At 47.4% G+C, this 10117-nt stretch overlaps 6 protein-coding genes across 6 annotated transcripts; 2 read left to right on the top strand and 4 right to left on the bottom strand.

Annotated features, from left to right (window-relative positions):
• Window positions 1–298: 298 nt before the first annotated feature.
• TRV_00936 (uncharacterized protein) lies at window positions 299–937 on the bottom strand (the record flags this gene model as incomplete). The annotated part of the gene is made up of 2 exons (XM_003024884.1): window positions 299–731; window positions 792–937. The coding sequence occupies 2 exons, from the start codon at window positions 935–937 to the stop codon at window positions 299–301; spliced, it is 579 nt and encodes a 192-aa protein (XP_003024930.1).
• A 498-nt stretch (window positions 938–1435) lies between these two features.
• On the bottom strand, window positions 1436–2636 carry TRV_00935 (uncharacterized protein; the record flags this gene model as incomplete). The annotated part of the gene is made up of 2 exons (XM_003024883.1): window positions 1436–2017; window positions 2085–2636. 2 exons carry the CDS (start codon window positions 2634–2636, stop codon window positions 1436–1438), a joined length of 1134 nt encoding a protein of 377 aa, XP_003024929.1.
• Window positions 2637–2984: 348 nt separating this feature from the next.
• TRV_00934 (uncharacterized protein) lies at window positions 2985–3698 on the bottom strand (the record flags this gene model as incomplete). Its single annotated transcript, XM_003024882.1, has 1 exon — window positions 2985–3698. One exon carries the CDS (start codon window positions 3696–3698, stop codon window positions 2985–2987), a length of 714 nt encoding a protein of 237 aa, XP_003024928.1.
• Window positions 3699–4311: 613 nt separating this feature from the next.
• On the top strand, window positions 4312–4962 carry TRV_00933 (uncharacterized protein; the record flags this gene model as incomplete). Its single annotated transcript, XM_003024881.1, has 1 exon — window positions 4312–4962. The coding sequence occupies one exon, from the start codon at window positions 4312–4314 to the stop codon at window positions 4960–4962; it is 651 nt and encodes a 216-aa protein (XP_003024927.1).
• A 254-nt stretch (window positions 4963–5216) lies between these two features.
• TRV_00932 (GPI-anchored cell surface glycoprotein, putative) lies at window positions 5217–7734 on the bottom strand (the record flags this gene model as incomplete). The annotated part of the gene is made up of 4 exons (XM_003024880.1): window positions 5217–7041; window positions 7099–7208; window positions 7265–7558; window positions 7615–7734. 4 exons carry the CDS (start codon window positions 7732–7734, stop codon window positions 5217–5219), a joined length of 2349 nt encoding a protein of 782 aa, XP_003024926.1.
• A 262-nt stretch (window positions 7735–7996) lies between these two features.
• On the top strand, window positions 7997–9848 carry TRV_00930 (uncharacterized protein; the record flags this gene model as incomplete). Its single annotated transcript, XM_003024879.1, has 2 exons — window positions 7997–8032; window positions 8133–9848. The coding sequence occupies 2 exons, from the start codon at window positions 7997–7999 to the stop codon at window positions 9846–9848; spliced, it is 1752 nt and encodes a 583-aa protein (XP_003024925.1).
• Between the last annotated feature and the right edge of the window lie 269 nt (window positions 9849–10117).

The following is a 10117-nucleotide window of genomic DNA, read 5'->3' as shown; positions in this document are numbered from 1 at the left end:
TTATCCACGTTCCCGAGAGTCTCCATGGTAAAGTTGGGAAGGCTCACAAACTCGAAGAAGATACCCCTGGAAATGTCTTCTGGAAGGATTCTACACATAAGAGAGAAGAGTCTGTGACACAATGATTCTCAAATTGCATCAAAGCTCTATGTCTAGCTACCTTGATAACTTTGCTGGAGTTCCGGTGTCACTTCTATCACTGCATATAGTCTATGGTCAGGCATCTCCTGGTCCGTAGCCTTATTCGAACCTGGTTGTTAACCTGGCTACTCACCATGCATGAACCGGCATCCCGTTCTCACAGTTTAGCCTTCGGTTGTGCTTCAAGTTCATAAAATTGTTCATAAAACTCCAGTGCCTTCGGGTTCACCACTGTCGCGCTGACTTGCACCTTGTTCCCGCTGATAATCTTCTTGACCGCAATCTCGACTTTCTTCCCATTGATAGTCATAGGTATCTCCGGAACCTGCACAATGAACTTGGGTACATGGCGTGCCGATAGACTGGTCCGTATTGCTAGTCTTAACCGCTGCTCCAGTTCAGGAGTCAGTCTGTTCTGAGCTTGATTTCTCATCTTGACGAAAAGGAAGACTTCCTCGTCTTTGTCCTTTACACGGCGTCTTCCAACACAGAGGGTATTCTCAATCTCGGTGTTGAATTGAGGTCCCTCAGATATCGCATAGATCTCAGCACTACCAAAGCGGATTCCTGATGGATTCAACACACCATCACTGTGTATAGCTTGTTAGTGATAATACCAATATGTTCCTGCTTTGGAAATCATGACATACCTTCTTCCATGCATTGAAATACCCTTCGTCACTGGGTTCACACTGATCCAGTCATGCTGGGCCCAAACACAGATATGTTCGTATCGTTCAAAGTACGATGAGTTATACTTTTTGTTATCCTTATCCCCCCAGAGAAACACCGGCATTGATGGGAACGGTGTCCTGCAAATCAATTCCCCAGATTGGCCAGTCTATTCAAAATGTTAGATCCGTAATCGACGAAGCCTCGCCCAAATATTTACTACCGAATATAGGCTCTTACATGTGTAATTGATTCCCCTGTATCGCTATCCCCAACCTCAACGTTCATTCCTAGTGCGAACATTTGCATCTCCCCTGCATACACCGGGCTAGAAGGGTCACTCGCAATCCCTACGTCGCAGCCACGTTATTATTACTCCTGAGATGCAGGAATAGAGAGAAGCAAGTTATTGACTTACAGGATGTAGCTATATCTGTCCCCCCTGCCACGCTACTCAAATGGACATACGGGAATACCTTATAAAACCACCGAAACTGGTCTGCCGTCAGTGTTGACCCTGTGGTTGTTACCATCCTGAGAGCACTCAGGTCGAACTTCTCGCGGGGGACGACTCCAGATGCCTCAAGCTCAAGACAGTACCTCGGAGAAGTTCCCCAGTATGTTACCCTAAAGAGACTGTCAGATACCCTGACTGCAGATACATGATGCATACAATGGATACATACTTGAACCTTTCCAATATCTTCAACATTGTGGTCGCATCTGGCCAGAGCGGCGAGCCATCATAACATATCAGTGTTGCCCCTGCACCAAGATGTCCGTTCATAATGTTGAACAGTACCCATGAAGTGCTTGTGTATTGAAAAACAACATCCCTTGGTCCAAGGGAGTTATGAAGGAGGGATACTTTGAGCAATTGCAGAACTACTCCGTGTTGATGAACGAGACATTTTGGTGGTCCAGTTGTTCCGCTTGAATAGAGAATGTAAAGCGGGCATGAGAACGGCACCCGCGTGAATTCAAGGGCATCTGTATCTCGAGCCTTTGCTAAAAATGTACCAATCAGTGGAAATGAAGACTTGCTCGTATGACCAATTGGGTTCACAAAGACGAGTGACTTGGATAGCCTTTGCATGACGGCCTTTATCTTTTCGTCAAGCGACGTTCTATTCCCCTTGTAGGACATATCGCTGTCGGCAAATATAATGGAAGGCTCTATCTGCTGGAACCGAGATACACAGCCCTATTTGAATGTTACTACCAGTGACGCTGCGCCGGTATTATCCCCCACATGGGTGATCTTCACCTACCTCGATTCCCATGTCCGGTGATATCGATGAGAAGATAGAACCAATTGAAGCGGAAGCCAGGAGAAGCACCACACTCCAGATAGATGTTGATACTATAGCACCTATTCTATCACCTTGCTTGATCCCATGTTGCAGCAAGGCACTACGTACAACCCGTATCCTTTCATTGAGCTGACTCCAGGTCACAAACTCCCCGTTCAGAGGGTCAGATTCCCGTAGGCCGATGAGGGCGACTGCCTCGGGGTTCTTCCCTCGCAGTATATTCTCCGTGTAATTAAGCTCTATGTCCTTGAAGAATGGTGGTATTGAGTTGAGTGGAACAGTGTCATCGTATGCCCTAGTGGTACCAGGAGGAAGTTCGGGGACAATCCCAATGTATTTATACAAATCAATCCAGAAATCATGGGGCTTCTTCACGCTCCATTGCTGAAGCTGATGGGAATTTTGAAGGTTGAGATTGAATATCTTGTTCACTCGTTGTCGATACTTATCAATCGGGTGGTTTCCAGCATTTGAGGATACCCAAAGTGGTGTCTGTGAGACCGACGACATTTTTTGGACAGAAGTTTTCCCGGAACCCACACTTCCAATGTTTGCAGGCAGGCAGGGTATGGATAAGGATGTTGTTCTATTAGATCAAGGGTCAGAGGACAGGCAGGGACGTAAAAGATACCAAAAATCAGTTTACTCCAGATCTCATACAAGAGTGCAGTTGATCGTCGGCGCCGGCTAGTTAAGTTAACCTCGGCCCCTTGATCCTAGCTAAACGAGACGCCATCTCAGCAACATATTTCGCCTACGTACAGTAAAAACTATCTTGGGCTAACTGGAGCTGGAATTACTTGGGTACATATTATTTTATGATCAATGGCGGACATTTCACTATCCCCATAGCCATTATTAGATGCCTTGGATAATATCCACAAGCATATATCGTATATGATCAACAGGCGACAAATGTGTAGCGAAAAAAAGGGAGCCTTTCAAATCAAGAATTACACCCCGTGGGCGGTAAAGAATCTCCAAAGAAGAGCGATTATGCCAAGTAAGACTCCAACGAAGAGAACTATGTGTGTTTTTTAAGTTAGCAAGGACTCGGGCAGCTGGATCAGGGCACTTCAGGGGCTGACCTCGATTCTCAACATATATACCCCCTCGACTGAGTATTAACATCAGCCGCTTCCCTTTTAATAGCTGCTGGGCAGATATACCGCCACAACTTGACCCTTCGATCACCTGGCAACCAGCAAGTCCTCGCTTGCACTCCAGGTGCCATCGCCTCCTCTCCATGATCTGATTTACCTCACTGTTGCAGAATAATTCGTCTGTACGAAGCACACAGTTCTTTCGAGGGACTGTAAGCCCTTTTTCATGGCGCTCGATGATCCAGTCGACCCGTAGTGGTAGGTTCGTTCGAACTAGCGAGTAGAGGTAGCTGTTTGTATGTTTTAAAGCCAACGCATCCGGGTATGATAGGAAAGATGCAATATGCATGTGTATCTCTGTGGGTAAGCGGATGAACGACTGCTTATTTGGTATTGCGATGGCTGGCTTGATTTTGGACATTGACGAGGGCTGACCAACAAGAGGCGCTATCAGCTGATGTTGTCCCATTTTGGAGACCAACAGAAAACAAGTATAAGGGTATTAAAATATAGATTATCCTAAAAAATATCCACATTAATCGTGGGAGTACTCCGTAGAAGCAGCCTGAATATATAGTCTGCCGAATTGGCTTCAAGTATCTCTGTTGCCTGCTGCGTCTCGTAAACCACAGCCGAGCCACAGCCACCACAAGGCAGACGCAAAACCAGAGATACACCATACACCTAACCAGATTTCCGAGTAGCTGTATAGAGTAAACACCTTCATAACAGCATGGAGGTGGTCAGTCGGAGACAAAAGACAGATATAAAATGATTCTTTTGCTAAAAAGGGCCTTCTATCCAGTTGCTTGCTTGATGTGTTTCTTCCTGCTTGAAGCATTCGATAGGTTTTAGTCTTTTCACGTGACCGATATCAGTTATGTGATTACTAAGCAATAGCGGCTCCAGCCGGACGATAAGCTTCAAAAGCTGCGCGACTTCAAGCAAGCTTCATGATATTTTACCTGCAGACAAGCAGCATTCATATAGGGGCCTTTCTACCCTGAGCTGCTACCCGGAAAGTGCTTGTACGGAACATATTTGGTATTATATGTACGGGTTTCTGTCTCCTAGCAGCCACTATGAGTGACAAGAAGTCGTTTTACAACAAACCCGTGTCAGACACCTCATTCCGCAAGACCTGGGACCGCGAAGCCTATACCGAAAAGGCCGCTGCAGACGAAGCCAAATCAAAGGAAGAAGCCAAAGCGCGCTACGAGGCCAAACTACAAGGCAAAAAATACCATGCCCCCGTTGATTTTAGCTCTCTTGAAGCTACTACTTCCCGCGCGAGCCGGCTTGATGTTGCGAGCTTGGTTGGAAAGACAACACTGGTTCCCGCTGGTGCGGCAGTAGGGAAACGAGGCCGTGGTGCAGGATTTTATTGTTCAGACTGCGACTTGACGTTTAAGGACAATATCCAACTTGTCGAACATTTGAATAGCAAGCAGCATTTATATGCGACAGGACAAAGTGGAGAAGTTGTGAGGGCTGGAGTTGTGGAGGTTAGAAACCGCTTAAGGTGGTTGGCACATAAGAAGCGGGTGCAGGAGGAGGAGGACCGGAAGGCGGGACAGTTGGATCTTGACCTGAGAATTAAGACAAGGGAAGAAGAAGAGGCTAAGGAGCGGGAGGAGAAGAGGAGGAAGAGGAATGAAAAGCGGAGAAAGTCTGGCAAAGACGGTGTTAAGCAAGAAGATGCTTGGGAGGGTCGACTCGGTATTATATCTTGAGCCAGTCCTTTCCCACATATGGGCTACTACAGTACCACTAGCAGCGGGCCTTCCCTGTAAGGCATTCCAGGAAAAGAAAAATATAAGTCTCGACCTCGACCTACAAGGGATGTGAGCATGCACAGGATCACACGTATCAAGGCCATTATTATGCTTTGCCTATTTATGTGCTGAAATCCCCCTAAATTTACCCGGACCCAACGCCCTTTACCGCATTATATACATTATCATGGATCAGACATTGAAGAGTCTGGTTAATCTATGCACTCTATTCCGTTCAGTGCCTGCATTGCACGTCCGCCTTCCCTTTCAAAAATACCAACGACTCTCTCGCATTCGTTGCGCAATTTCTCTTCGCCTTTTTCTGCGTTCCAGAATATCCACTCTTCGATACTCATTCGCTTCTCAGGACTGGTAATCCCATCCTTTGCGGCGTGCAAAACCTCTGCTAGAGACACGCCCTCCTTTTCTGTTGGGTCAGGGAGGAGGACTTCATCTGGATCAATGGATTCCCAAGGATCAGCTGTGGTCAGTTGTCTCGAGCTCGATTCTCCCTTTGAAGGAGATAGAACAGGTGTCTTCGTGACCAAAGGTTCCTCGATAGATTGTGAAACCGCATGGGGCTGTGTTTTGGACATTGTCGATGGCTTACTTGAAGGTGGTCGGTTTTCCGCATCAGAAGCTTGAGGAGACGATGATGGGCCATTTTCACGGGGGATTTGTTGTGCAGATGGCCTCATTCTAGAGGGAGTTTCTTGGGCCGGCTGTACTTGTTCAGAGGACCGACGACCAATAGGCCGACTGTCAAGTTCCTCTTTTGTTGAGCCAGCCTCTTTTCGAGGCAACGACTCTGTCACTGGACGTTGGCTGCTGGGGCCCCTGCTCCTTGTCGTTTTGGCAGCATCTGCCTCACTATTTTTCTTACTGCTCCTGCCCTTAGACAATCGAGGCTTTGTTGGCTCCTCTTTGTTCGATTCCACATCCTCACTTGGATCAGTAGCCTCAGGTAGATTGATGTCATTGACGTTATTACTGTCTGTCCTCTTCTTTCGAGATTTGGTAGTGTTCGTTGTAGTTTTCGCCTTTGTTTGTTTGACTCTTTTAGGGGGCGAAGTATCTTCTTGGGACTGAGTTGGTATTGAGATGACCGGCTCGTCCGTATCCACGTCCACTTCCGAATGCAGCTGTGGAGGCTGTTCTAACTTGGCCACGGAAGAAGTAGATGTTTGCTTCTTCCTTGTAGACTTTGTTGAAGCTTTCTTTGGCGGTTCCTGCTTAGGCGGCTCATCCAAATGTTCATCTTTCATGCTAGATTTCTTGCGCCGTTGGCTATGGGCCTTTTCGGCTGTGCTGCTGGCCATATCCTCCACTGGGAAATCTTTGTCAAGGTCAGCTTCCAACTGCGCATCAATCTCATCATCATTGGGTATATGAGAATTTGATGAGGTAGCTGGAGCATTGGATGCAGTAGATGATTTTCGTATCTTGTTGGTGCTCCCTTTCTTACGGCCTCGCTTTGGCTTCGAAGCGGCCTCCAGAACTAATTCGTCATCTGTAGGCTCAGCATAATCAACCACAGAATTTGCTGTACTCCTGGCCTTCTTTGTCCGTGTTGATGTGACACGTTTCTTCTTTGGCTTTGGCTCTGGCTCTGGCTGGTTATTGTCTAGGTTATTCCCTTCCATCCCACTGATTGCCGCGCTCTTCCTTTTTGTGCCTCGCGAAGGGCTTTCAAGGAAAGATGATGTTTCTTTATCATGTTGTTCAGTGATCGCCCGCTCATTGTGAACATCTGCGTCCTCTTCTTTCTTCGCCTTTGCGGTTCTAGACTTTGATTTGGTTGCTTTCTTTGGAGCCTTGGAAGCACGGCTTCCGCCTTGGGATATAATACTTTGCTCCATGGTATCGTCGAAGTCGACAGACGGTGCTTCGGAAACAGCTGTAGCATTTGATTGTGTAGAGAGTCGCGAAGCCTTTGAACCACGCACTGCCTTGGCACGCGTTGATTTGCTAGACTTCTTAGGATGCTTTGAGAATTCAAAGAACGAGCAGTCGGAAGAGCGACGATAATGTTCATCACTATTTCAGAGGTTTAGTATACGAATTATCAAAAGTGGATGGCAGGGTATGGCATACAAGGGGTGGTCTTTTGGCTCCCATCCATCCAAAGAGAGCTTGCAGTAGGGACAGCTGACCAAATCATCACTCTCTTCGTTAGGACAGAAATACCATCCTGCTTCAACCATCTTCCCATTCAGTTAGACACAAGAGCACAGCACCGCAGGATATCAGGAATTCACACCTTCTCTGTCTTGCAAAGCCATCCTCGTTTCCCGTCGTGTGGCCAAGAGAAAAATGTAGCCCTTCGAGCATCAGCGATTTTTGAGCTGGTAGGGTCCTCAATCTGCGCGGGATCAGAGGTCTTCCGGGTAATAGCCATCATAATAGCCCATCCGCATTCGGGCGAGAAGTGTAGATGTTCTGTAAAGGGGTCATCTCCTTCTTCCCAGCCATCGAGAGATCGTTCGCAAAGAAAACAGGTGGTGTTATCAGGGCTAAGCGCCGTTGGAGTGTAGTGAAATCCGGCATGGGCAAGCTAGTAATTCAAAGTCAGATTGGGGTAACTTGATCTCGTAGAAAGCGCTAACATACCTCATCTGGCGAGGGAGAAGCGTATGACCAAGTCAACTCTTCGCCGGAACTGGACTTATGCGTGACATCGAAAGTTGCCCTGCGACCGGCAACAGTCTGTAAGTCGTTAGAAACAGGCATGGCTGTAGTATTCCGAGACACAGGTGTTCATTCAGTCAATTCCACCCTCGACCGGGTCGTATTTCATCGATGGCTGTGTGTGCTTGGATTGATATTTATAGGTGGAGTTGAAAGCGACGTCCAGCTTTTTGCTTGTATGTTTACCCATTTCCTAACTCGGTCAGACAAATCACAGGTCAGGTGATTTATCATTTGCTTATGTCAGTTATTATTAATAAGCTTGTTTTATATATGCCAAGCCTCCGTCCCCACCGCCTTCGTGATGGATTACATCAGCAGCTGGAATTCTGCCGGGGCGGTACTTAATCCTTGTGAAAGCGAAAGCCGCCAGCAAGTTGCAACAACATTGAACGTCAAACATACGCAACCCACGGCTAGACACAGTGTGCCCATGCTAGCGAGCTATATACACTGTCGCAGCTGTAGCTGTGTACCTTAGATATCGCCTATTTTCTACTAGTCATGCGCCAGCTCCATGTGTGTTCACTCTCTGCTCTCCTCCCTCTCTCCCCCTAGAGAAATCCAAGTTTGTCTGGTCCGCAATCAGATGGCTGACCTTTGGTACCGAGCAGATCCTGAGGCCCAAGCTGGCCTTTACTTGTGGCCGGCCTCAAGCTATTACCTTGACTTCACTTGCTCTCACTTCCAATTCCTCCCACGTACGACTTCTGTCTACGGAGCAGACATCCACGCAGCTAGGCTCCAATGCTGGCCCTCCACCAGGGTTCGATATCAACGATCATAGACACACGCCATTGCCCTCAAGTTCATCTCCATCGTCTACATCTTCGTCCTCTGATTTAGGGAAGCCTAGCGGGTCATCTACACCACGAACGGAGTTTGATTGGGAGGATAATCCTAATTTCTTGATCAAGAACTTTTCCGAGCTCCCTTCAAAAAATTTTGGAGTCAACCAGCATATGATAATCAATGAAGAGTTTAAAGAGGCTCTTAGACAGATTCTTTGGCAGTTCAAGGCGCCCATTAGATATGCATTTGCCTACGGGTCTGGTGTTTTCCCGCAGAGTGGGACGTCCGGAGAGAGTTGTCATCCGTCACCTCCACAGGCAATCCAAGCAGTGCAACAAGGTGGTGGGAAGATGATCGATTTTATTTTTGGAGTTTCACACAGCCAGCACTGGCATTCTCTAAACTTGAATCAGCACCGCAATCACTACTCCGCCCTTGGCTCAATGGGGTCATATGTTGTCTCACAGGTACAGGAGAGAATGGGAGCTGGAGTCTACTTCAACCCCTACATAACCGTCAATGGAACTTTGATTAAATACGGCGTTGTCAATATCGATGCCCTTTGCAAAGACCTTAGCCAATGGGACTCGCTATACCTTGCCGGACGACTCCATAAGCCAGTCAAGATCTTGCGGGACCACCCAAGTGTCCGGTTGGCCAACCAGGTTAACCTACTCTCAGCTGTCCGTGTTGCGCTTCTCCTATTGCCGCCAAAGTTCACCGAACAGGAGCTATACCGAAAGATTGCTGGTATAAGCTACCAAGGCGACCCGCGTATGTCCTTTGGCTCAGAGGACCCTAAAAAGATCCATAACATTGTCTCTGCCCAGATCACAAACTTCCGGCGATTGTACGCACCTTTAATTGAGACTTTACCCAACGTATCATTTAATGATTCCCAGTGCAATAATCCCGACTGGCTTGACAATCCGGACATAAATGTCTCCCTAGAGCAAGACATGGACCCTATCAAGCGTGGTAATATGGTTCGACGACTCCCTAAATCATTCCGTGAAAAGCTCTATTTCCAGTACCAAAGCCGATTTAAAATTCCACGAGGAGAATTCGAGCTAATGATGGAGAAGACTGCGGATGAAGACCCAGAGCGTTTCCATCGCCGGGAAGGGAGTGACTTTGACCGACGGATCGCCGCTGAAGGTAACCTGAAGGATGAAGTGACGTTATCCATAAAAAACACCATATCCTGGCCCAGTACCAGCCAATCGATGAAAGGCGTCCTTACAGCCGGGATTTCCAAGTCGATGCGCTACCTGCAGGAGAAGCGCCAGAAGTACAACGCATCGAGGCGATCCAGCTCTGAATTACCCGAAACCAGCTCTGAGAACAAGACCAAGAGCGATTGAGGGCATGTATATTTATATAAATTCTTTGAGGCGGCGGTACAGGAGTTTACCCTCTTGTCTTTCGTGAGAATCGAGCATTTGGTGGTTTGGCGTTTAGTATATTGATGTTACCCTACATCTGCCCCTTTTGGAGACTTCCATTTCTTTTTTTTGACTCCCTGTTCTAGAGGTGCGTGTGTGAGATCACCACTGGCGTTTTTGAGTGTACATTGACATCAAAGGCACCCCCATGGGTATCTATCCGGGAGGATATTATTATTTATACCAAG

This window comes from Trichophyton verrucosum (genome assembly GCF_000151505.1).
Source record: "Trichophyton verrucosum HKI 0517 chromosome Unknown contig00086_1.f1.exp, whole genome shotgun sequence".
NCBI classification, from domain to species: domain Eukaryota; kingdom Fungi; phylum Ascomycota; class Eurotiomycetes; order Onygenales; family Arthrodermataceae; genus Trichophyton; species Trichophyton verrucosum.
This window is presented reverse-complemented; position numbering and strand designations above follow the sequence as displayed.